The following is a 27,423-nucleotide window of genomic DNA, read 5'->3' on the forward strand; positions in this document are numbered from 1 at the left end:
AGTGTGTGCTAGAAAATTCTAGGTTTGTAATCCCACTTCAGGCTACAACACTAAATGAGTTACTCACAGTTGCTTCCCCAGCCAAGTCTGGGGAAGTACATGTTCTACTATACTGATATTGTGAAAATCCACTTTCATTTCCCTAATGCTTTTGTATTTCCTCCCAGAAGTTTTCTTATTTTCAGTCATGATCCTTGTAAAAGATGGGTCTATTACCACTTTTTAGAAAGCTGAAAGGGTCTACTATGCACTAGAACACACTCCAACCTTTCACTTCACATTACAACTTAACATATATGTTCAGACTTTTTGGAGTGCATCCCTCTGCATAAATTCCAGCCTATTTCCTCATTGTCCTGGCTCTAAAGCAAGTAGTTGAGATATGTTTTATGTCTTTCTAAAGTCTGAGTTTTCATGTATTTCTATCAAAATTGGTTAAATAACTAATGAGACCTTATATATATATATATATATATATAATATATTCAGCTTGATTTAAGTACCTCCCTGAAATCCAGAGGTGCCAAGTAATTCAGAATTAAGTTCAAGTTTTCACCTCTTTTTCCTTTATGCATAAACATTATTGATTTTATGGTGATCTATTTTGTGAAACTAAAAAATAAAGGGTGGCAACATTAGACTGGATCAAAACCCCCACTGCTTACATCTATAAATACTTGAGCATACTGAATGCAGGGATGACTCCTCAATGCTATGTATGACACATGCCAACAATGCCACAAGGTCAACAAAGACACCAAAACTCTAAACTGAAACCTGTAGGTCTAAGGCTGGACCCATCAGGCATAGAGAGCTTTCTGCACTGAGGGTAGCTTAAAAACCTTCATTATCCATATATATGGGGAAAAAAAATACACTGCTTCAGTCAGTTGACATGTAAAACTTATTTTAGTTCTGCTGTTAAATTAGTGCAGTTTCTGTCTAGCCACAATGTTTGTTTGAACAGTGATGTAAATGCCCTGTTTTGAGAGTTAGGATGCAGTCTGATATCCCCTTAAACTCACAGGGCTATACTCAATTCCTAGCTGACACTTACAAACATTCCTACATTTATAGAACAGAGCTATGAAGGTTTTCCTAAGCAAAAAACTCCCAGTTCTGCAATTCGCTTCTTCATTTATACTGAAACATTAAGAATTCAGGCAATTATTACATGACAATATCTACAGGCAAGACCTATAAATTTGGCTTTGGGACAACGTCTGTCAAGTAGGATAGGGAGTTCACTGTTTGTTTGTTTGTCTGACACCTGTGCTGGGCAGAAATGGCTGTCGCTCATTGTGAACTGTTTTATGAATGCCTTCTTAACTTGGCCTCTATAGGAAAGTGGCATATGGGTATGCAAACACATTAAAAAGCTATGAGATGTAAGCTAGAGTGCTTACGGCATGTCCTCTATTCCGCACAGCTATCCAAGTGTACCAAGCTAAACATGAAGTAGCTTCATCCTCAATAAAATTTCCTGTGATGGCACAGCGTACAAGTATGCAATTATCACAAAATAGCTGAAATTCAGCCTGCTTACACCCATTACTTCCACGTAACCTGCTTCAGGGTTTATACTCTTCACTAAATAGGGCAAGCAACTGCAGCAGCTATGAGTTCAGTAGCAGATGGGGTCAGTACCTCTGAAAATACTATATAGTCTTATATTTACATGGCAATAGTAATTTTGCAAGCAACATGTACTTTGGTAGGGCACAACCCTTAAGAAGAAACAGAGTTTCATTCTTAACTGTTTATCTTGATTTTTGTTGTTCTTTAACTAAACTCTCCGTGCTACAATAATATAAATTTCCATGTAAACTATTCGGCCTGTGATTTCCAATACTGGCTGTCGCTTAGTTTCCATAGGCTTCCTGGAAAATCACAGCCCCAATAGTAAGTAAACACACACATGCAGACATACAAATAAAACATTTCTGTTTACACACCCATGACTAGCTGATATCTTTTTAATCAACTTCCTACCCTATAATTTTATCATATTGCTATCTTCTTCTTACAATAGACCTGTAGCAAGTGGTATGAAACTTTACTAGCCTATATGTAAAGCATATCTACCTGTCAGTTATAATTTTCCTCCTTTGATTTAAATGTATATATATTCATCTCTGACTGTCTGAAGTGAATTTTGAATTATAGGTGCCTACAGTTTCAGGCAGAACCTACTCTCTCTTAACAGATACATCATGTTTCTTAATATCTTATTAAAAGATTATAGCAGACGTGAGCCTAGAAAATTAGTGGGATTGAATAACTTTGAAAAAAGCATGCAAATACACTTTTTTTCGCAAAAAAAAAAATTGACCAAAAAACATGTGTAGAGAGCTAAATTCATCACTGGAATCCGGTCAGAAAATATTTGAAACCTGGTACATTGCAACTTGCCTTCAATTTGTTACATTATCATAATTCAAAATACATTAGGTATACTGTGGGATCAAGTTACATCCATGTGAACAGTTACTGAATTCTCTTATTTCAAGTATTGTGATCCATGCTTTTCAGTCATTTTTATAACTATATTCTGTTAAGAAAGAATGGGAAAATATCACTGAGAGCAGAGAGTAGTGCAAAGTAAAAATTTTAAAAGGAAGCCCAGAAAGAAAAACTTTTATTACAGTTCCACAAATACCTCTCAAGGTATCGTTTGGATAAATCCAGTTCATTAACTTTGTCTGATTCTTAGGACATTAATATTAGCAAAGAAGCAGCCATGGCCTAAAAGAGATTGTTTTGATGAAGTAATAAGAGGATTTGCCATAATGTAATAAAATATATTAATGTAGGAGTCTCATTCTCAAACAGTTGAGTGAGATAGTTGAGCACAATCACCCACATGTTGCTGAAAGAGCAGACCTTCCTGGCAATATGGACAAAAAATCTGGAGCTACCTTTTTCTGTTACTAATAGGCACAATCTAGACATGCTGGGAGACATCTCTCAGGGCTTTTTTTCCTATTTCACTTACAAATGGATAGCAGGTTAAGTACCATTTCATATTTATCTAAAATCGTGTTGTATCATTCCTACTGAAATACCTTAGAAAATATGAATATTTAGAAAAATACATAGAAAATGACAGACATCAAGTACTAGTGTAACATAGATATGATCTTGTACCTATAGAATCCCCAAAATAAAATCAGACAACGCACACCTCCTCTATACATGTTGAGCTTAGATGGTGCAAGGAACTAAACAATGGTGAATGTAGCTGCCTACACGTATGACTACATTTTGTAACTGATACTTGTTCAGGGGTGTTCTATGCAAGGTAGTAAGTGCACACTGAAAAGCAAAACCCATTTTCCAGGTTTTAGATGCAACTTTTCCTACCCACCTGCAAAGATAGCACTAACATCCACAGTCTCTTTATTTTATATCTCCTTTATTCACCTAGAATGCTGCTGCAAAGAAAATTACCTAATCAATTTCTTCAACATCTCTGTCTCCCTTGGTGCATTCCCCTGCTGTCTTTTTCCCCTTTCTATAGCATCAAACACAAGCTGCTCCTTTCACCTTCAAGGTTGTTCATTAGTTATCCCCACCTTATTTATATCTTATTTCCTGTATGACAACTTCCACTTCCAAATCAGCTCACAATGCCAACCCTCAATTAACACGTGTCAATTTTTCAAACAAGCTGAAAATGTTCTTTCCTTATTGCTAGGGAGAAATCCACCAGAAAGTAATTTGCAAAACCAACGCATTACTCTTTTAAATTCCATTGGAGTGGCTGCTTTCCCATGATATTTGCAAAAATACTGATAACATTCTACATGAACATGACTTAAAGTTATTAAGCCTGACCAGTCAAACAGTTCAGCATGGGATCAAGTAGATTTAATTGCAAACCATACATCCTGCCATACATTAAGCCTATTCAAATGACAGGTAATATCCAGTGTTAGCATCTCACATAAAATTATCCTTCAATATCAAAGTAACGGCTGACATCTCCTGATGAAAAAACAGAAACATAAAAATATTAAAGTCTTTTAAAACAACAAAAAAACCCACTTAAAATTAGCATCTGCACCACTTGTAGCACACAAGAATTTCACTGGTGTTAAATTTTAATATTTTCCCAAAGGTCCATTAAGTTCCTTCTAAGTAATGGAAAAAAAAGGCGATTTTATCTGACTCTGCTACCTTCCTCCCACTTAGATGCCCTTCTGTTTGTCCCAAGAGAGAGAAGTTCTGACAGATCATAGAGAAATAAATAAAACTCAGAAGCATTTACAAAATCTGTGGAAGCAGAAATGGAAGTTCATACAATTTAAAAGCTTCACAGTGCAGGTACAGTGCCTATGGGATGACTTGGAAATATGCTTCCCTTCTGAGAATGAACATAATCAGACGGTGCTGCTTTTTCAGTATCAACACTTGCTCATATTTTGCAACTACACTGCCTTATGTAAACGCTAAAACACTGGTTTCTTGTGCTGATCCAATGTTCCAAGACACTCCAGCTGAGATGCTTCTCTCCACAGTTTTAAGTGAGCAAGAACCTTCATATATGGAAGGAAATCTTTATAGGGTACTTTGGAATTCTGATCTAGGTTAAGCTGCCAATAATTACTGTCTCTTTTCTTTGCATTTCTGCATCTGCAATCTCCTATCATATAGCTAAATTTTAGGATCTTTTGAATTACTACTGGATGGTTTCAACTTTGGAATGAGTCATCGTTCTGTTTGAGGCTTCAACACAACCAAATGATAACATGATAACAATAATAGATATAAAGAATGGATATAAATAACTAGTTGGTATCTGAGTCAGTTAGAAAGTAATGCATATTTTCTGGCTTTTACAACTTAATATTGTACCTCAGTAAAAGAATGCTTTATATCACTTTGAATAACCAGCTACATCTTATTCATGTAAATGAAATCTATTTTATATCCACAAGGTGCCATGCATATCGGAAACCAAGAATTTTTCCTAGGAAAAAGGAAAAGAGTTTGTACTAGTTTCAAAACTTACCATCTAATAATATGAAAGATACAAATAATGTTGTTACACATTTTTAATTTCCATCTATGTAGCATTTTTATTAATCAAAACCAACATTAAATGGTTTTCATCAGCCATGTATTTATTATACTAGTTGTTCTATATAGTAAATAAGTTATATAATTAGAATACATAAATATAAATAAATCTTGATTTATGTAGGATAAAAACACAACATTACAAATTCTCTGGATTTCATCCAGTTCCTTCCAAATCCACCAAAGTAACTTATTATTGCACTGGATTTTATTAATGTGGATTTCAGCAATTTCTCAAAAAGCAGTTATTTTACCTATAGTTTTCAGATTTTTTTTTTTTAAGTTTAGAACAGCATTATATATACAGAATTAACTTCTTTAAAATAAATAACATAAAATAGTATTTAGGAAGCTTAATGTTGAAGAATCAAATTTAATAATATATAAATGACAAAAAGAGACACTAAGTATGTTGAAGATTATACAATCACAAGTGAAATTAAAGCTCAAAGATCCAGCTGGGAAATTAAGTATTGTGAAAGTAACATATTCTTTTCTCTCTGCTAACATCCTTAATGTTAATATGATCCATGTCATAAACTAAAATAGCTATGTAAGTCCCAGAACAAAGTAATTTCTTAGAAGCATGTAAACTGGTGTACGTTTAACACATAATTGGTTAATCATCTTTATTACCTAGAACAACAGATAGGAAAGCAGAATTGAACACTTCCAAACTATTCAAGATCCATCAGCTGTGTTTTGCTTGTTTTACAAAGTCTGCTCAAATGGTGTATTTTTACATGTATATCGTGGTAAGAACTTTGAAAACAGAACAGTAACACTACCTTTGTCTTTAAACATTTTTTTTGACACTGAGGAATACATATTCACATATATATTTGATATTCTTACTGGGTTTTCACATATGAGGTAAGACTTGATACAGCTGGACATATCCTCTCTAATAGCCAAGCGACTATAAAAGTAGGGACCAGACACCGAGGAACTTAGCTCCATTCTACTGCACCCTTTGCACTTCAGAAATCAACACAAAGCACAGGATGCCTTGGCATCTTTATTTTTTTCTGCTGAAAACCGGACTGCAGAAGGGTGGTCTACACTTGAAGACACTGTGCGCTTTAAGCTTATTTTGGCAAATGAGAGAATTGGATCCAGGTTTTTTAAAATAAGTACTTGCTAAGTTCATAATACTTCCAGCTTTTGGGAACATGAGGAAGTTCACCTTGAGATATTCATTACTGATTTTCACTAATGATTTCAATTATAATAATAACCTTTTTTATTTATTTTTATATTTTTTATTTTATATTTTATTTATTTTTATTTATATTTCTTATTATTTTAATAATAATAGTAACTTCAATTTTGTTTAAGCTGTGCATTAGGGTAAAACTGGAGCATGAAAAATCTGGAAGACTTAAAATTTCAGACTTCGGTACATTTGAGATATAGCAAAAATGGGGGTAAATTGGTATTAGAACTTGATATCCTATATATCAAACGTGTGTTCAGTTCATTATATCACATTGCTAATGACTGTAATCATTGCTGTCACAAAGCAGCATCTTGAAAAACCATTCAGCTTATCTGAATAAAACGGTACAGTTGAAAAATGTTAGGACTGTTTGAATGTATATTGCATACCACTCCTTTGTTTTCTCTTTCTTTTGGTGACAAGGGCAAACAAGTCATGAAGTTGAATTTGAGCAATGTTAAGGCTCGTCTTAAGCCAAAGATCTTTTACTACTAACAGAAGAGTTTTTCTCCTAATAAATAAGCTTGTAAAGACAGCAATGCTCTGGGATCTCTCAGGCTTATCACCTCCCTGTTGCAAAGTCTAAGGAGGCAAAGTTCAATGAAATTCAGAGTTCAATTAGATTATTACACGTAGCTCAAAGGGGAGGCAGAGGCGGAAGCAGAAGCGTTTCTCTTTCACCATTTGGTGATGGTAATAATGCATAATCTTAAACTAAAGGTGATGTACCTAAAACAAGAATCAAAGTGATTAAGTTCTGTGAATTTAAACTAATTGACATTTACTTATGTAAATTTCTCAGCTAATTTCCTACTTACTTACGCACCAGTGAAAAATATTATATGGTTGGAAGGGCAAAAAATTTACATGTCGGTTTCAGTCTGCTCATTTCTCTAGGTCTCTATACCAGTTTAAATTCTTTGTTCTTTCAGTTTTGTTACTGCCAACTCAAACCAAATTTTTTTTCTCTGACCTGTGTTTCAAATTACACTTTAAGATTCCTTACCCTTGCTAAGTGCAGATATACTTTGATAAAAGAGGGGTTCGTTCATTAAACAGAGGTAGAATCAAATACTAGAATTCGCATTTTGGGCATCAGTGTTTTCTAAAACAATACAAAAAATATTTGCCAGATCTGATAATTTTCTTCTTCTACTCTTCCTGGGTCCAGTCATTAATTTTTCAACTACATTTATAGTCATTAAAAGTTAAATAGGTCAGAAAAGATTTAATGTGCATTCTGGACAAGCATATAGAAAAAGTTTACAATAGAAACTTTGCTGATACAGTTTTGCTTTTGAGTGTGATTCAGGTAAGGATTAGTCAGTTGTTTCCATTCATGTGGATTATGCTATACTGATGCATTATTTAACAGACATAAGTATTTCACAATGAATAATTTAATTATTTTCTGCATACTTCCTTACCTATTTTCTTTGAGTATGCATCTGTCACTAAAAAAAAATCCACACTACATTTTATTTTTATACTACACTACACTTTGTATTAGACTAACACTTCTATTAACACACCATCAATGTTTGCTTGTTATTTCAATGGGACAATCAAGTCACAAGCTTTTCTTCTAGCTGTTTATAGAACACTAAATGTTGCATGAAAAGTCTTAGCAATCTAATAGGGCTTCCTACTGACCCTATGCTACAAGTTACATTATAAAAGTAAAGACATTTTGATTATAGTCATTTGTCATGCTTCATAAACTCAGGGAAGTACTTGATCTCTATTTATTATTACAGGATTAGCAGGAACATACAACTGTGGGAAATGGCACAACTGCAAGATAACAATTAGATATCAGTTCTGTTGAAAAGCATTTGGGGTTACTGTGCATTAGAAGCTGATTATGATACAACATTGCCGTGCTGTTGGAAAAAAGTCAGTCATCAAACTAGGATAAATAAACAGCAGCATAACTTGCAGAACACTTAAGCTATGTTTCTGCACTATCCACTCTTAGCATTTCCTTAGCTGAAGGCTTTGATCAGTTTTGAACATGTCATGTAATGAAAGGTATGGATCAAAACTGGAAAGAGTGTAGAAGAAAGGAGCAACTAGATTAGAACTGTAAAAATATGGAATAAAAAGAAAAAATTAAAGAAAAGAAGAAACCATCTGACACAGGTATAGCTGATTCTGCTATGAGATCTCTTCCAGCTTTATGACTCTAAGACAATAGAAAACAAGATATTTTTGCCACACAGTTTTAAAATGTGTATGTAAAAGGTCTGCTATGCATTTCATAGAAAGTAATTTGTAGTTTTTGAAATATTGCAAAACGTTTCAAGAAGAAAAATAGGCTGTAAATGTGAAATACTCCTTAAGCCAAGGAAATCTGCTAGTCTTCAAAAGATCAATAAGGAAAACTAGCTTATTTGTATTTTCACGATGACACATAGAGTTTCTGGCAGTATGAGCTAGGAGGAAAACTACTTTGCTCAGAAAAATCTGCCATACACCTAAACTACTCTGTTGGCAACCCTATTAAAATCTACATTTCCCAGGTGACCATCTTTCTTGTTACTGGTTTCTAGTCAGTAAGCATCAGTGTAAATTTGTTTAGTTCCTAAGGAAAGTCAACAAATCACTGTAGAGATAGATTGATGGAAGCTAGTCAGAAAAGTGGTTAAATGATGGTGAGACTTGCCAGACAATTTTAGTCAAGTTTTAGTGGTGGGCTTTGTTTGCTCAAACCAATTTCTATCTCTCTCATCCAATATCTTTGTTTCTTAGTGTCCTCAGAGTGTTGTTGTTTGTTAAAATTACCAGTTTCTTTTGTATTTTTTAAGCCACACTAATGGAAAACAGAAACTCAGGTAACCACCTCAGTAATTTTTTTTTATGGTATTCAGTATTTACTCCTTGTTAACTGATGAAAATAAGATGGATCTTTAGTGAAATTTCTGTAATGTTAAATGTCACGGAGGCATTCTTTCCCTTTATGGGAAAGCCTATAAATGATGTCAATATATCAAAACACCTATCTTAAGTGTAAACTGCTTTTATTCTCAAAGCCAAGCACAGATTATGCCTAAAAATTCCTAGAACATTGGTGCATAGAGAAATGTGAGTTGCTGATAATCTAAGGTTTATAAGTGGACAGAGGAAAATGAAATGAACATCAGTTCCTGAAGCATGTGTATACATGGAGCAGTCCTTTATAACATTATCCTCTCATTAGAGGGGATGTTACTACTGTTTTATTTAATGATATCTCAAGTGCCTGAGAGAGAGAGAGAGAGAGAGCACACACAAGTGCATCTGCAAAAAGGCATTTCAGTCCTAAATCTGTGATATTTTTTATGTGAAATTATAAAAACAAGTAGAAAAGTTCAGTAGAGTATTTATCCTCCTTTAATTTACTACCATACTTTCTTACTAATAGCACCTCTATTCACTTCTATAAAAAGTCCCTTCACTGTTTCTTGAGAACCCAACTGTTGCCTTGAAATGCTTGGCGCTATTTCATTTTCTAAGCAGCAAGAAAAATAAATAAATAAATAAATAAATAAATAAATAAAAGAAGTTGATGAGTTTAGCCTAAAATTATGAGTTTAGAGCTAATAATTGAAAACCATGATGAATGTGTCCAAAACTTGAAAGGTAATTTTCATAGCAGCTGCTCTCACTCATCATTTTTTATGGCCAGCTGCTGTAAACACGTGAACATGACCACATCCCAAAACATAGGTGTGATAACCTGTGGTGATAACTGAGTGCTGTCCATCCAGTGATTTCTCAGTTTCAAAATCTGACAGGAAATTTTCATCCCTCTGTTATAACATATCCTAGGGGGGTGGAAAATGCACTTTGCCGCGTGAACTTGCAGGTCCCTCGAGCACAGCTTTGCAGAACTCTATATTCTGCTGAAACTCTGCTCTCTATATTTAATATAAACTTATATTATTAATTGACTCCCCTAATTCTAAATTCAGCAGCTGGACTTACTTCCCTATGACTGAATGTGTTTTCATTGTCTTTGCATGTGTGTGTTTAAATACACATCCAAATATCTGTTTACACACAGATTTTTAATGTGGTGGTTTTGATTAGTCCCCCTCATGTATGACCAAGTGCTCATTTTACACATTTACTTCCCTGTGGGAATGAAGCTCTAAGACTTTGGTTCAGGAGGAATAACAAAACTAAGCTAAGCTATTATTCCAAATATATTGAAGTTTCTAGTGACTTTTAAGACCTCAGAGATGGTGGATTTTTGCTTTTATTTCCTCTATAGCCTTCTGCTGTTGTTTGAGAGGAGCTTTGCAGCAGTTTTTCTACACTGTACAGTCCAGAAGAAGTTTTCCAGGGAGGCCAAATTTGGGAACATCTTTTGGAAGAAGTTCTAATGAGAGCAGGAAAAGGAAAGAAAAGAATTGGGTTTGAAGGCTCATTTTGCAATCTCCGATCTTCATGGTATTGCATCGTGTAATGCTCTCCATCTGAAACCTTAGAATAGTAGAAGTAAGAGAAAGTTAAGCTCAACAGTCAGAGGCATAGGTTCAAGTCTTGGATCTAGGGACTTATGTTTGAGCTTTATTCTGAAGTGTTTTAATTTCTCAAATCGGTGGGAGGGCTGACTGTCCCTGGAGCAAACCATTCCCATCATGTCTATTTTTCCTGTCTGGAGCTGAATGGCCTTAGATCAGCATGGGCCAAGGTAGGAGAAGCAAGAGTGGGAATGTTCACAGCATCTCTTAGAGATACTAAATTGCCCAACGAACTATTTGATAGAAAGGCACAGTTCTTTTTTTTCCCTCTTTGCCTTCCCTGACCATTCTTGCAGCTGAAGTCTCTCCCTGAAATCGGAGAGAAAAGAGGCTACAGGTCCCTCACTAGGAGAAACAGAGTGAAGGGATAGTCTATGCAAACAAATCTATCTAACCATCCAGTCATTCCTAGAATCGTGTATCTAATAAATAGCAGTGAAAAACAACACTTTCAGCACTAGACTTTCCATTAGATCTGTGGAATTGCTCTTCAGCACTTGTGAGACCACAGCGAGAGAGCTATGCTTGGTTCTGTGCTACCTCCCTGATCAGAGATGGGATACAAAGAAGATGGAGCCAGACTCTTGGAGGTGCCCAGTGATATGATGTGAAACAAAGGATCCAAGTCAGAACATAGGAAATATGTTCCAATATCTGATCGGAAAAATGTTGGAAAAATGTTTTATCATGAAGTGGTCAAATACTGGAACAGTTTGTCCAGAGAGGTTGTGGAACCTCCATCCTTGGGAGTGTTCAAGACTGAACTGGACACAGCCCTGAGCAACACGTTCTAAACAGACCTGCTTTGAGCAGTTGTTGGACCAGGTGACCTCCAGAGGCCCCCTCCAACCTAAATCATTTTATGATTCCATGATTCTATAATGCTATATGCCATTATTTTCTCTTTGGCCCCTTAACATTTATATGCACATACTAAGCTAACTGAGCATGTGAACTTGTCTTACTTATTATCAGTCTGTAGTTATTTTTCTCTAATGTACTAGAAGATACTCAGAAACTATCGTGCAAATACTGTAGTGTAATACTGTAATACAGACCTATTTAAGATAACTGGAACTAGGCAGACACTTATGTGTGATAGCAGCCACATTATTAAGCTAAATGATCAGTTTGAAATCTTCACAGCAGGACACGCTAAGTCATTGGGAAGACACGGGAGAGGGGACAGATACAACTGAAAAGAATTTGGGGAATGAACAATAGTGGGGCATCTCCAAGCTATTAATAACTGATAGATGCTGCTCCCCTCCTGTAACCCTTGCTATACATAACTTAAGACCTTAATACATCAAGGCAGAGATGTAGATAACAGGATTGTTGCATCCAAAATCATCAACAGAATTTAATATCTTACCTATACATTTTCATTCCTATTAACAAATGTTATTATCACCTTTAAATATGCAGTATAAACAAGCATCACTAAATGTAGTTTCTCTAGATTACCAGAAGAGCTTTGGATTTGAACCAGACATGGTGGTGATCCACTGTATTACCAAAAATAACCCTTGTTCTCAGAAATAAGCTACATTCTTGTTTACAAGAATAAACTTTTCTAGCAGCGCTCTTCTTTTCTAGTGCTGCAATATACCTCATATTGATTAAATTGGGAAAGGAAAGTTGACATTCCTCACGTTGGCACATACCAACCTTCTTTCAAATTATTCTATCAAGTGACATGGAGTGGGGTGCTTCTAACACCCTTTCTTCATGAAACTCTTTCCTTCCACTTGCAAAAAATTCAGTCTTGGAACTTGTCCATCAAGACGATCTATTTAGCAGTCAAATGGTTCTGCCTTGCTTTTGGACCTATACATTCCCAGCTTCCTCTCACATTTACAGTTTTAACACATCAACATAATCTCACAGGTTTTCCAATCATCTGCTAGCTCCAAAGTCTTCTCTAACAGAGGAGCACCATGTAGTTAAAATTATTTAACTCCATTTAAGACAACTTTTATAAGAAATCACTGAGGTTCTTTCAGTGTTTTATGCAAAATGCCCATCTAAATTACCCCTCAGCTGTGTACCTGGTGTCCCGAAGAGAGACATTTAGAACGTCAGCTGAGTGCCACAGAGCTGACAGCATGGCTCTGTGTGCTCCTTTACATAAACACTTCTTGGACAGACATCTCTACTAATACTTCAATAATGTTGCTATATTAAAACCTGTTTTAAAAATACTAAAAGAAAACTGCCTTACATAGTTCCCATTGAGAAATACATTAAACAGTTATGTTAGTAATTTTAAGAACTTTACATGACTATGTCTTTAACGAAAAGTGTTTAAGTCCTGATTAATCTCTATTTGATTATGATGGGCTTGTCCTGCTAAATTAGCAGGTTTCTATACTCACTAAATTAGGAAATTGGCACCATTCATTTGCAGCAACATTCACATTAAAATAAACGTATTGGAATATGTGAAGTTTAAAAGCTAGTAGTTTTACAAATTCCAACAGCATGCAAATTAATGCTATTTGTATTGTTCAGTTCACACAGCTCTAACAATCCAAAGATGCAAGCCTTTTGAAACAAACATGAAGATAAGGCCCTTATAGTCACTTAATTAAAACATTTGACAATATGAGTTTCTTATTTAATTAACTTTATGGACAATTCATAAAGAACATTAATCCAACAATGTTTACTAAGTTGTAACAATTATTTGTATCTTTGAGGGAGGGCTAGCATATGCCAATTATTGTAACATCTTGCATGCCAGTACCACTTAGTAGTAAACAAAGCAATAAAACACTGCCAGACTTGTAAACAACAAAATTCTTAATTAGACACTGCTACTAAATTCTGAGAGCATTTTCTATTGGCTTGTAAGTTGGAAAACACTCATCTTCCTTTTCCTTAGGTTGTGTGGAAGTAGTTAGGACATAATAGATCAAGAGCAGCTTTTCAAACCAAGCAGGAGAACAGAATGGGTTTTAGGATGGAAAGAAGGGTGCATTTTATTGGAGCACACAACAGACTTTTGCCAAGATTTGCAAAGGCACCATTATTTTTTCGGGTGCTTTATTTGTAGCTACAGAAACCAAGGGCTTATCTAGCTAAGTGATTACAGTGTCATACACTATCCCAGACTTCAGAAAGTGGAGAAACTAACACCTAAACCTCCTTTCTTCTCCTGATGGAGAATAAAGCCTCTGGGCCACTGAACTATTACACTGCATTCAACCTTGTATGTTATTTTAGTTTCTTAACTCTTTGTTGAGTGGTATAAGGATAAGACTGACCCTTCAAGAAAAAAATGATACTTCGGCGCAATCACCACATGTAAGCAATGCAGTGGTGGATGCTACCTGGTTAGACCTAGTCACATACAAGGAATGGAAAGGGAAAGGAAATCGATTTTTTTAGCAGCAACAAATTTTAATGGGCCCTTACCAAAGTACAGTTTTAAAATAGACAGCATTAGGGAACAAGCACCAGGATTACTGGATACCAAAAGGCTAATGTTGCCTCACCTTTGTGCAGTTGCTTATGTATAAATACAGATGCAAAGTTGGTTTTGTGAAGAAGCTTAGACCTGTAAATCACTTGAGATAAAATTTACAGGAGACTTACTGTAAAAAAAAGATGGTCTGGGAAACCTGATAAAAAGAAGTCTAAGGTCTAAGAGATTAGGATGTATCTTAAGGATACAACATCTTGGGAAATTCCATGACTAGTGGAATTAGGACCAATAGTATTTCTTCTCTATTTTTTCCAGTCTGAAATTTCAGCAGTGAAAAACAGAATATAGAAAGATGATATGGCAAGATGATTTAATTGACATATGACTAATGGCCTTTAAAAATGCTAAGCTTTTTTTAAAACAACTAAACTCAGAATACAGACGATGCAATAATGATAGTTATGTGAGAAGCAAACAGAGGTACCTGAAATTTTTAAAGATAAACAGAACATCAGTTCCATTTATTACACTGAATGTTTCTGCACTATTGACTGGAAAATTATTTGTATTGAAGTATTTACTTCGCAATTCCACTAGTACTATTTATTATTACATAGTACCTTTTATTCTATGATCTAAAAAATCACTTTAACATAAACCTGTAATGACTCCATTTCTGTTTTTATTTTACACATGAGAAAACAGTGCCAGCGAGCCATTAGTTGACTTGCCCAAGACCACACAGTAAACAAATAGCAAAAAAAAAAAAAAAAGATCATAGATATTCCCAGCTATCTTCTTGACTTTTCTGGCTTTTGTATAGCTCTTGTATATATGAATTCAAAGCACTTAGCTTCTCATTTGAAAATATAGGAATAATCTTGACTTTTAAGAAAAAGACACCAGTCAATGATTCTGATACATTGTTCTGTGTAATTAAATGCTATTGTATTCCTTGAAGGAAATATAGCTCTGTACTAAATAAGTTGTGTACAAAGTTGCTGATGATTATATGGAACCAGAGTAAGCATTAAAACGGTTACAAAAAATATTTCATTTTCCAAAGTACAAGTGCATTGTGTTTTTCAACTAAATCAGTTTAGAATTTTTGCTGGTTTATTTTGCCTTTTAAATGTTTACACTCCTCCATCTGGATAATAAAGATGTACTGGTCTGTTCTAACTCTGATTTTAACATAGGTAATTCTTTCTCCTCACTCCTTTTGGAAAACATAACTGTTGCATATTTTTAAGTTTTCTACAAAACTTTTAAGTTTTCTACAAAACTTAAAATAGAAGAAACTTCAAAGTTGTATATTTGGCTTCTTAACTGTTCCTTTATGGTTTTCATTGAGGTTTTAAGAATTAGGATATTTTCAGATCAAAACAAAATAAATTCTGGAAACACAATTCTATACATATAATTTTTGCACATTTGAACCATTGATGTTTAATACCATTGCTAATACATGATGTGTTTTCTGTTCAGGTCTATGCACAATTTTTCCCACCCTTTCATATTCAGCATAATTTGGGGTTTTCTGGAAGACAAGTTTATCACCCTAGACCATAAAAAAATCCACGGGAATCCATTATGAAATGTTCTTCTGAGAAACAGGTTAAATAAAGGAGAAATATTAAAAAGTCTTAAAATGAAAAGGGAACTGAAATTCTTCAAAAAGGACTGGTGTCTTTTTCAAAAGTATTGGGGTTTTTTGCAAGTTACTGGTTTTACAAGAATACTAAGAAGATATTTTGCTTTGCTTTCCATTAAAAATAAGCAGTTGACCCAGAATTTGAAATTAAAGTCCTGGAAAGACCAGCCTTTTCTGATACTTCTTGAACATAATTGTAAAGCATTTTGTTACAGTTCACTTTGTGTTTCTGTATTATAGCTGTTTGCTTCATTCAGAATGTTTAACTGTGAGAATTTATTTTTGCTGAGAAAGTCATGGAATGGGCAATTTTATTGAGCTTCTTTACTCTGCTTTGTTTTAGTACTTCTAACAAGGAAGCACATCTGAAGCATTTTTACCAGTCCCATAACATGAAAATAAAATCCACTGACCCCCATTAATTTTAAAGCAGCATGTCTTGTCGAAACAACATTGTTGCACTTACAAAAAGAACAAAAGTTTAAAAAAACAAAATACTGTTCATAGAGAATTTTAAATTCCTATTTAAATAGGCATCATAAGAATTGTAATTTAAAATTTTAAAATGGCTCTAAAACCCTAACAAAAAAATAATATGTGTACTTTCCCTTCGCACCTCGGCTTGTCATCCCCTCAATAACTAATCACTTATGGAATAATGCTGAATGCACTCAAACCAACCGTTATGATTTACAAAAATTAAACTTCTTCACATTCAGAAAACAGAAATGCATTCAGTCCTAAAGATCGAAAACCCTAGATGCCTAGTGGTTTTCCTATAAAAGAAACAGGAATGTATTGAAAAGAGCATTAAATTGAACATCTGTTCATTTTTGAGGCATATGATTTGTTCTTTCAAATCTTACATAGTGAAAATTTAACACCATTAACTTCGGACAAGCATGAGTTCACCCAGGTGATACAAAGGTGTAGCAACAGAATAGCTGTGTAAAAACCAAAGATATTAAAAGACAGATTTTAAAGATTACTGATGTGAAAGTGTAGCTTTATTTAGAATTGCTGAATGTCTTTTTATCTCTCAATTATATACGAAGTGGAAATGAAGCCAACGTTAGGTAGAAATAGAGCAAACACTGCCAGAGAATATTCAAGTATGTCTTGCTCAGATTTATGGCCAAAGCTCCATAATAAAGAATACAGTGTGTACCACAGAAACACACAAAGCAATCTTCCTTCAGAAAGGATTCTATTATTCATTCATCGAACATATCATGCTATAAATATCTGATTATCCAGGAAATCAAAAATCTACAGAGTAACTGAGTATTAAGTATTGTCCCTCTGCCCACCATTCGCTCCATAAATCCTTTATTCTCAATGTCCGCTTAATATTCAAACACAAGCGTGTGGCTTTCTGCTAAAAGGAAGTGGTTCCAGCTACTAAATATGAAGACTGAATAATAAATTGATCGATCAAATACAATATCCTACCGATTTTGACAGAGAATTTGATTTTAAAACAGATGCCTGTGATAGCAATCGAGGGCAAAATAGGCATTGGCGAGCTACACACTGAAAAATAAATCTACAGCTCATTTAACAGGGAACAATAGACTAGTAGATGACGGACTCCTCCCTCTGGCTAAGAAACCATTAGCCTATTTTCTCATCTAAGCCCATTCAGACTGGCAGGACCCTAACCCTGGATTTGCCAGGCTGCCTCCCACCTCCCAGAGCTCTCATTGTTTTAACTTTGTGCGAACAGCACACGAATTTCGTCCTTCACCCTCGGCACCGGCGCCGTAGGTTCCCGGGAGCGCGGGCAGCAGGGGCAGCTCCGGCGCGGAGGGGCAGCCGGGGAGGCAGCGGAGCCCAGCGGGGCGGCGGCGGGAAGCGGGGCCGGGGCGGAGCGCAGGGCCCCCGGCTGCCGGCCGCCCCGCACAGCCGCCCCGCTCGCCGCGCCGTGCTGCCACAGACGCCGTCCCGCTCCCACCCACGTGTTCCGCGACTGCCTTTCCACCCGCGGACAGGCGCGCGTGGGACGACGTGCCGCCGCCCGTGCCCCGCTGACGCCCGCCCCGGGCGAGCCCGGCCCGGGGGCCACGGCGAGGCGAGCTGCCCCGCTCGCCGCAGCCTCCCACCCCGGGCTCCCCAGCGCGGCAGCCCGGCCCGGCCCCACCTCCCTTCGGAGCCTCCGCAGCGGCAGGGCGTCCCTTTCTTCTCCCCCCGCCGCGGGGAGCGGGGCCGCTCGGACGGGGGTCCCGCTGCGCCCGCACCTCAGCGGCCCCCGCCGCCTCCCCGCCCCGCGGCCGGGAGCATCCATGGCGGGCGGGAGAGCGGCACCCCGCCGCCGCGCCCTCGCACAGACACGGCCGGAGCGGTGGGCCGAGCCCTCTCCTACCGTCTGAGCCCCTGGAAGGAGGAGGGCCAGGACATCCGCGATTTCTTCAGGCCGGGCCGGTGGCCGGTCTCCACGGCGTAGGAGGCGCGGTCCATGGCTCGGCAGTAGAGGTACCGCTCCGTGTCGGAGTAGCCGCGGTGCCTGACGCGAGCCCCGGCCAGGCAGCGGCCCCGGGAGGCGGGCGGCGGCGGCGGGCCGGGGGGCTGCTGGTGCTGGAGGAACTGGTGCTGCCGCAGCTGCGGCGGGTAGTGCTGTTCGTGCCGCCACAGATGCTTGGGGGCTTTGAGGCTCCCGCTGCCCGCGGCGCCCTCGCTGCCGCCGGCGCCGTCGCTGCTGCCGGGCAGCGCAGACAAGCCGCTGCCGCCGCCGCGCTCTGCCTCCATGCTGCCGGCGGGCGGGCGGGCCGGGCCGGGCCGGGCCGGGGCGGCGGCGGCCGCCTTCCTCCGGGCAGCGGCGGGGAAACTGTGCTGAAAAGTTGGACAGCTCCTGCCGCGCCGCCCCTCGCCCGGCTGTGGGAGCGGCTGGGGCCGCCGCGCCGCCGAGTCCTCCTGGCCGCTCGGGAGGGGAGGCGGGGAGAGCGGGAGGAGGAGGAGGAGGAGAGGGGCTGGCTTCCCGCTCGGAAATGCTTAAAGCCGGGCTGGAGCCAGCGCGGGGGAGAGCGGAGCCGGCAGCGGGCGGCGAGCGGGGCGGCGGGCGCGCTGGGGTGTGCGGGAGGCAGTGGAGGGCACGGCGGGGAGCCGGCACGGCGGGGAGCCCGCCCGGCCCGGCCCAGGGGAGGACCGGGACCGGGACTAGGAGGGAGCGCGGAGGGGCTCCCCCTGCCGCCGCCCGCCTCCGCCCCGGGCGCGCCGCTCCCTTCCGGAGGCCGCGGGAGCCCGCGGCACCGCCGCTGTCAGCGCAGCCGCCGCTGGCCGGAGGTGACTCCTTCCCGGAGGGGCTCCAGCTGCAAAGCGACGGCAGGTGGCAAAGTTGCTCACGCTCCACTTCAGCGAGAACTTTGCGGTGGGTTAAAAACGCGTTCTTACTCCCTAAACTCCTCCTCCCGCCACCCCTTATTCCCTGGATCGTGCGTTCAATCTTTGCCGCATCAGCTTCGGAAATGGTCTGTTTCCCAGCTTGAAACCTTCCCTGGTCTGCCATCTTCACTGATGAGTAAGCTCTCTCCCCCCTGCGAGTAAGACTGGCTGTAAATCAATGCGAGGAAGGTTTAATTATAGCGATCCTGAGCCTACTGCTACAGAGAAGCTTTTATATTATAAACCGCTAGTTTCAGGAGTTCCTAACTGCCACAGAAAAATATCATTTAAAGTTAAAATTTACAGAAAAGGAACTTCATCCTAAAAAGCATTTTTAAATTAGTTTTACATTTCAAATTCATTGGTGCTCATGTAAAATCAATAATCCAGAACTGAAGGAAGTTGCATTTTTTTTAAGTTGCCTTTTTTTTTCCTTGCATTTTTTTTAAGTAGCATTCATATTTGTCCTCTATGGTAATACTCTAAAATCTAACATTTCTTCTTATTCACAACAAAATTATAATCGCTACACTCCTGGCAAAATATGAAATAGACACAGGCAGGTGTTCATTTGAAAACTATTAATATGTATTTGTCTGGTCCTTCTATTCTGTTTGCCAGAATATCAGTACTAAGCAAGGATGCATTGCAAAAATCTCTTTCCTACAGTATCTTTACAAAAACATATTTTCTTCCAATCAGTGTTCATCTACTCATTAGACTGTTCTGATTAGCTTCATGTACAACTTCTACTTCCTCAATCACAAAATTGCTCTTGCCATCCTTTTTCCCTTTCCATCACAAATTTGCAATAATTTTAAACCTCATAAATTTCTTTCTAAACTTCTTAATTTCTTATTAATGGAAATGTACTCCTATGTCAACTCTGTAACCTGTTGATGCATTTTTTTCCATTCTCCATCTTAAAAGTCAGCCTGCCTTCCTCCCCAGACACACAGCTCTCCTAAAATCAAGAATTACTCTCTAACCATGTACATCGAAGCTTCTGTTGAGCAAAACTCCCAGTTTGTGTTTTTCCAAGCCAACAGTACTTGCCTGGATAATTCTGATAATCATCCATCATCACTTCATTTCTTCTTTCCTGCCCTAATAACTTTAGGTTTCACCAAGCAATTTCAGACAGGATAATAAGTTGTGATAAATATTGTAAATACTGGAAAAAAGTAGTACTTCCATTGAAGGAAACTTGAGCTTGAGCTCATTCATTTATCAAGTTCTGATTCTCCTGCTATTTATCCAGACATATAAAGCTATTTCCAAACCAGACGTCTTAGATACTACCACTTGCCCAGCTGTAGCAGGCTGTGACAGTTTTCACAGCATGTACAGGACACAGAAATTGGAAGAAGACGGAAGGAGAAAGACTGAAGTGAGACAAGAGAGAATGATGTCCAAAATGAAATAAACAACAGGGATAACTGCAACGTGGGATACAGGATATAGGATGCAAATCCATGAAAAACTCAGAGAAGATAAATTTCTCCTCTCCTTACCTCCATTCCCATATTGAAATGGGACCATATTTCACCATTGCTAGTTCCCTCTACTCTCTTAAAATTAGACACAGCTTCTGTGACCAATCTCACTACAATTTCACAGAATGATAGAACTGGTGTTTGGAAGGGTCCTCATGAGGCTGTCCAGTCCAGCCTCACTCCAAATGGGACTGTCATCAACACTAGGTCACATCAGCCATGGCTTTGTCTGAATCTCAAAAAACTCCAACAACAGAAATTCCCCAGCCTCCGTGGGTAACCTGCTCCGGTGCTGCACCACATTCCTAATGGAGAAGATGTTCCCGATGTTCAATCTGAACCTCCCAATCAGGGGACCTTGCCCCTCCTTAAACCGCCACTGAGGAGAGCTTAAACTTGTTGTCCTTTGCAACTACCCTTCCAGCAGCTGCCATTAGATCGCCTTTCACCCCCTCCGCAGCAGACTAAGTAAGCTCAGCCCCCTCCAGCGCTCCTCAGTGATCGTGTGCCCTAGGCCCCAGCCCTCCTGGGGCGCCCAGCATTCCCCTTCACCCACTAGCTACAGTCACTTTGGCATGTGGTTTGTTTTAGTTATGATGAAGAGCGCAGTGTTTGGCTGCTACGCACCCCGCAGTCCACTGAAACCCCCAGGTCCTTTCCAGCAGGGCTGTGACCCGGTCAGTCACTTGCCGGCCTGTGCCGGTGCTTCAGGTTATCCTGTCTGGGTGCTGAACTCTGCACTTCAACATGGGCTCTAGTATCAACCCCTCAGGGTGATGTGCCCATTAACAGCTGCCAGCCAGATGCTGAGACACAATTCTCTACACTTTGATCCCGCCTAGTAGTCCTTGTTCATCCAGTCCAGACTTCCTCAATTTCCAAATGAGAATGTTTTGGGGGATTGTTTCAAAAGCCTTGCTAAACTGAAGGTATGTTACGCCCACTGTTCTCTCTTCCACAGAGTCTTTTCATCGTGAAAGGCAGTCAGGTCAACGAAACATTATTTGCCCTTGGTAAATCTGTATGTTGGGTAGTCCTGACTATGTTTATGTCCTTTACAGGTCTGAAAATAGATTCAGAGATGTGCTTGGACCTTTGCAGCAACTGAGGTGAGGCCGATCAGTCTATAGTACTTTCATCCTCCTCCTTGCCTTTCTTAAGAATGGTGTAACATTAACCTTTTCCCAGCTGACAGGGACTTCCCTTAACCATCATGACTTTCCACAAATGAAAAACAGCAGCCTCACAGTCACACTGGCATTGCCCTTTGGATCAGTCTGCTCTGATCTTACGTATTTGAATTTATAAGGGCACTTCTGATATTCCCCATTCAATCCAATAGTTTCAGAGTACACCCAATGTTTTAGAGACCAAGTACAATTTGACAGATAATCAAAGCATGTTAGCATTTAAAATAAAAAATATTAGATCCGAGAAACACAGAAAAGGCAGTAAAAGTATAAGCTTATCTATATTACGCTGCTAATACTTTTGCAAGTAGAATGGAAAGTACTGCATCAGAATTCATCTAGACAACCACAAGAATTCTTTTCAGACAATTGGTTTTTTGGGGGGAGGGGGAATTGTGTGTGTGGGGGGGGGGGTTCTTGTACAGAAACCTTACTGTAGCTTCATGCCAATGAGACTTGCACAAAAGTAGATAAACTTTCCGTAGGCTATCTTGTTTGAATTCAGGTCAGTAGTGTAAACTGCATTAGGTTATATACTGATGTAAGCTAAGATAGATATGCTGACAGCCATTTTTGGTAAGAGTCCATCCCTACTAGTCTTTTGGCTTTTCTTCTGAAGTTGGAAAGAAGGGAACCAAATAGACACATGGATAGTGATGGCATATTATAAATGGGTAACTTTTAATTCAGAATTAGTGTAGTTTTCCAGTCCTTCATATAGGCCATATGGGACAACTTTCAGTTGTTATGAACAAAGACTGATTAAATATAACTACACTAGTAACTTTCTAGTTCATAATCAGTTTCCTGACTTTTTTCATTTCAATCTACCCCATATTTCTTTTACCTTTTCACCTGCCCTCAGTTTAAGAAACAGGTATGCTGTCAATCCTAAAGGATATTTTGATATGAAAAAGAAAATAATTTTGCAATGTCATAACTATATCACTGTTTCAAACTGTAATCTTAATCCATAATCACAGATAATATTTATAAAATGCTATTTAAACTGAAATTATAACTAGGCTTAATAGACCAGCAATTTAAAATGAACAGAAAGTCCAGCTCTAATCTGTCAAATCTTATGATGACAGTGACTAATTTAGTGGATTTTTTTAAGAATGAATAAGCTTTTTGTGTACTTTGAAACACATTTTACAGTTTCTTCTGTGGTAACGCTACAGAAAGACATCTGAGTGAAATAATGACAATTCTCATATACTTGAAATAAAGATAAGATAGAAAAGCAAGGTTGTCAGAGAGAGATGACTGGCATCAGAGGCCAAGACAGTTGGAGATCCTTTCTCTGCCACCTGTAATTCTTATCATGCAGCAATTCCTTACCTCCTCAGGTGTAGCAGAACAACAGCATGCAGAAGCTTGCTGTAGACCAGATCACTAATTGGGTTGTTCCACAGGTTGCTGAACTGATCTAGCCCAAGTCAGTGATCTGGTTTACAGGGCACCATGGCGTTATGGTGTTCAAACACCCAGAAAACTTTGATTGACCACTGAAACAAGTGTCACAGACTAAAGCCTTAGTTTTACATTGTCATGTAGCATTTGTGATCAGCTTCAGTTTCTGACTAAATTAATACTTATTTGTAGTGATTATAATTGCCAATACAGAAAAGAATCACCAAGTTTCTGTAAGTGAAATAAATGCACTAGTTCATCACTACTTGTGTAAAATAGCAGAGGGGTAAAAGCAGACCACCTTAACTTTTACAGTATTATTAACTTCTATTAATTTTGTAGAATTCATTTAACCTAGCAATTCTATGACTTTCAAAATTGTCCAGATGTAAAGAAGCCAACAGCTCCCAGTTTGCTAACAAGCTATGATGGAAGACTTGATTTTTTAAGATATATTTTGTTTGTATCCTCTTTAGGATAGGAATTTTTATTGACTGACATAACAGACCTTTGAAGTTATGGCACCATACAAACAACAAGAATAAAACTGCACACATGCATCCTATGGCTCCAAACCCTTTCTTTTACATGAACTCTTAACAGTCCCACCAAAACCTAGGATATAAACAGAAGTTATTTTAAATTTGTATTGGAGTGAGACAACTCATGACTACACATAGAAGGCAACTATGTTGGGGAGGGGGTCCATTTTTTAAAAGTTAAAAAAAAATTCAATATTTTGAGCAAGGAGTATTGATTACTGCATTGGTTTTTGGAGGATGGAGAATAATTTCTAGCAGACTTAAGACAAGACACAGACAGACACAGGTGTGGTTTTCGAGCCTGAGCCCTATGCTGGAAATTAGCTCACAGTTTGACACCTGCTTTCCCTGGAGAATGTGGGCCTAAATTGTTTTTTAAAATTTTACTGGAATTTCAGGGTTCAAGAATGAAACTAACAATATATGAATATGTTCTTTCCTGCATTGTAAGCTCTATAGAGCAAAATCTTTAGTTTTTTGGGTTTTTTTTAAAAGCTAGCATACAGCAAGCATTAATACAAGTAAATTTTAAAAAAAAAGGAATATGTTAATCCTCTCTTGCTAAAATTTCCATTTTTGAAGATCAGGATAAAATTGAAATTTTCCCAGTTACAGAGAGAAACAGTGAAAAAACAGTGGCTGAAATAAGCTGTCCTTTTGCAAAACCTCTCAAATAAAAGCCTGTACTAAAAAGATGCTTACAAGCAAATGTTTTACTTTCTAGTCAGTTGTTAAAGAATCCAGTTTCTGCATAACTACAGTTGGGAGATTCATGTTTGCTCTCAGAGTCTGAAAGGAGCACAGTATGGAGAAAGAAGGTTAGATCTGTTTAAAATGTGCCTAGCTAAGCTTAGCTCAGAATGTCTGGAGGAATGATTTTCTCTCTTTAGAAGTATTACCTGCTTCTCTGCTTAGAAGCTTCAAAAATTTCTCTGAGCCTCCACCTACAAAAACCGTGTTCCTATACAGTAACCATATTAATTATTCTGGATGCAGTACATCCACATTAACTGGCCCAGACCATCTTTCTCTCCCACAAACTGCAGATCATCTCTTTCTTGGTTCTGGTGGTTAAACGGTTCTACTGAACACCCTCTCACTCAGTTTTGTGAAATGATACACCCTAAAAAAATTCACATCAAGTTAGAGACCACCCAAGCCAATAGTTTAACAGACCATAGACATGGTAACCTCCAATGGAAAGGAGGTGCTAAGACTTGGGTCTCACAAAGCCAGGTCAGTCTCTGTGACCATGGCCCTTTTCAATACAGGCTGTGGTGGGGTGACCCTGGCTGGACGCCAAGTGCCCACCAAAGCTGCTCTATCACTCCCCCTCCTCAGCTGGACAGGGAAGAGAAAATATAATGAAAGGCTCATGGGGACACATAAGGACAGGGAGATCACTCACCAATTACGGTCACAGGCAAAACAGACTCAATGTGGGGAAATTAATTTAATATATTACCAATCAAATCAGAGTAGAGTAATGAGAAATAAAACCTAAATCTTAAAAACACCTTCCCCCCACCCCTCCCTTCTTCCCAGGCTCAACTTCACTCCTGATTTCTCTACCTCCTCCCCCCGAGCAGCACAGGGGGATGGGGAATGGGGGTTGCAGTCAGTTCATCACACGTTGTCTCCACCACTCCTTCCTCCTCAGGGGGAGGACTCCTCACACCCTCCCCCTGCTCCAGTGTGGAGTCCCTCCCATGGGAAACAGTCCTCCACATAATTCTCCTTCCCACAGGTTGCAGTTCTTCACAAACTGCTCCAGACTGGGTCCCTTCCACAGGGTACAGTCTTTCAGGAATGACTGCTCCAGCATGGGTCCCCCACGGGGTCACAACTCCTGCCAGCAAACCTGCTCCAGCCTGGGCTCCTCTCTCCACGGGTCCACAGGTTCTGCCAGGAGCCTGCTCCAGCATGGGCTTCCCATGGGGTCACAGCCTCCTTTGGACATCCACCTGCTCTGGTGTGGGGTCTTCCACAGGCTGCAGGTGGGTATCTGCCCCACCGTAGACCTCCATGGGCTGCAAGGCAATCTCTGCTCTGGCCCCTGGAGCACCTCCTCCCCCTCCTTCTCCACTGACCTTGGTGTCTGCAGAGCTGTTCCTCTCACATATTCTCACTCTTCTCTCCTGGCTGCTGTTGCGCAGGGTTTTTTTTCCCCCTTCTTAAATATGTTATCCCAGAAGCGCTACCATCATCACTGATAGGCTCAGCCTTGGCCAGTGGTGGGTCCATCTTAGAGCTGGCTGGCATTGTCTGTATTGGACATGGGCGAAGCTTCTAGCAGCTTCTCACAGAAGCCGCCCTTGTAGCTCCCCTGCTACCTAAACCTTGCCACGCAAACTCAATACACAGGTTTCACAGAATCATAGAATACCAGGTTGGAAGGGACCTCAGGGATCATCTGGTCCAACCTTTCTAGCACAATCTAGATGAGATGGCCCAGCACCCTGTCCAGCTGAGTCTTAAAAGTGCCCAGTGTAGCGGAGTCAACCACTTCGCTGGGGAGATTGTTCCAGTGATTGACTGTTCTCATTGTGAAAAATTTACCTCTCATGTCCAATCAGAATCTCCCTAAGAGTAACTTGTACCCGTTACCCCTTGTCCTCACCATGTGACTCCTTGTAAAAAGGGAGTCTCCATCTTCTTTGTAGCTCCCCTTTAAGTACTGGTACGTGGTAATGAGATCACCTCTAAGCCTGCCTTTCTCAAGACTGAACAAACCCAGCTCTCTCAGCCTATCCTCATACGGCAGGCTTCCCAGACCCTTGATCATCTTGGTGGCCCTTCTCTGGACCCCCTCCAGCCTGTCCACATCTTTTTTATATAACGGGGACCAGAACTGTACACAGCATTCCAGGTGTGGCCTGACAAGCGCTGAGTAGAGTGGGATAATGACTTCTTTATCTCTGCTGGTGATGCCCTTTTTGATGTAACCCAGCATCCCGTTGGCCTTCTTGGCCGCAGCAGCACACTGCTCACTCATGTTGAGTTTCCTGTCCACCAGGACCCCCAGGTCCCTCTCCACAGAGCTGCTCTCCAGCCAGGTGGATCCCAGTCTGAGCTGCATTCCTGGATTATGTTTTCCCAGGTGCAAGACCTTACACTTGTCTTTGTTAAACTTCATAAGGTTCTTGTTAGCCCACTCTTCCAGCCTATCCAGATCTTCCTGCAGGGTGGCTCTCCCTTCCAGAGTGTCTACTTCCCCAGTCAGTTTGGTGTCATCTGCGAACTTCATCAGGCTACACTTGATCCTGTTATCCAGATTGCTTATGAAGATATTGAATAGCGTTGGGCCCAATATCAATCCCTGGGGGACCCCACTTGTGACGAGTTGCCAGTTTGAAGAAGAGCCATTTACCACCACCCTTTGGGTGCGGCCTGTCAGCCAATTCCTCACCCACTGCACAGACCACTTGTCCAGGCCATAACGCAACAGTTTCTCCAGGAGGAGGCCGTGGGGAACTGTATCGAAGGCCTTGGAGAAGTCCAAGTAGAC

At 39.7% G+C, this 27,423-nt stretch overlaps 1 protein-coding gene across 2 annotated transcripts in view; it reads right to left on the reverse strand.

The window, feature by feature from the left end:
• LOC309602828 (3',5'-cyclic-AMP phosphodiesterase 4D) overlaps positions 1-27,423 on the reverse strand; it is a gene marked incomplete at its 5' end in the record, with an annotated part of 548,873 nt that overhangs the window by 400,270 nt on the left and 121,180 nt on the right. The window contains one exon of one of the 2 annotated variants that reach the window (XM_082336815.1): positions 18,256-18,638. The exons of the other annotated variant lie outside the window; for it this stretch is intronic. Coding sequence (XP_082192941.1) covers positions 18,256-18,638 — 383 coding nt within the window. Of the gene's footprint in view, positions 1-18,255; positions 18,639-27,423 lie in introns of those variants that run through there. 2 annotated transcript variants of the gene reach the window in all.

Source organism: Platalea leucorodia (genome assembly GCF_965183815.1).
Source record: "Platalea leucorodia genome assembly, chromosome: Z".
In the NCBI taxonomy this organism is placed as follows: domain Eukaryota; kingdom Metazoa; phylum Chordata; class Aves; order Pelecaniformes; family Threskiornithidae; genus Platalea; species Platalea leucorodia.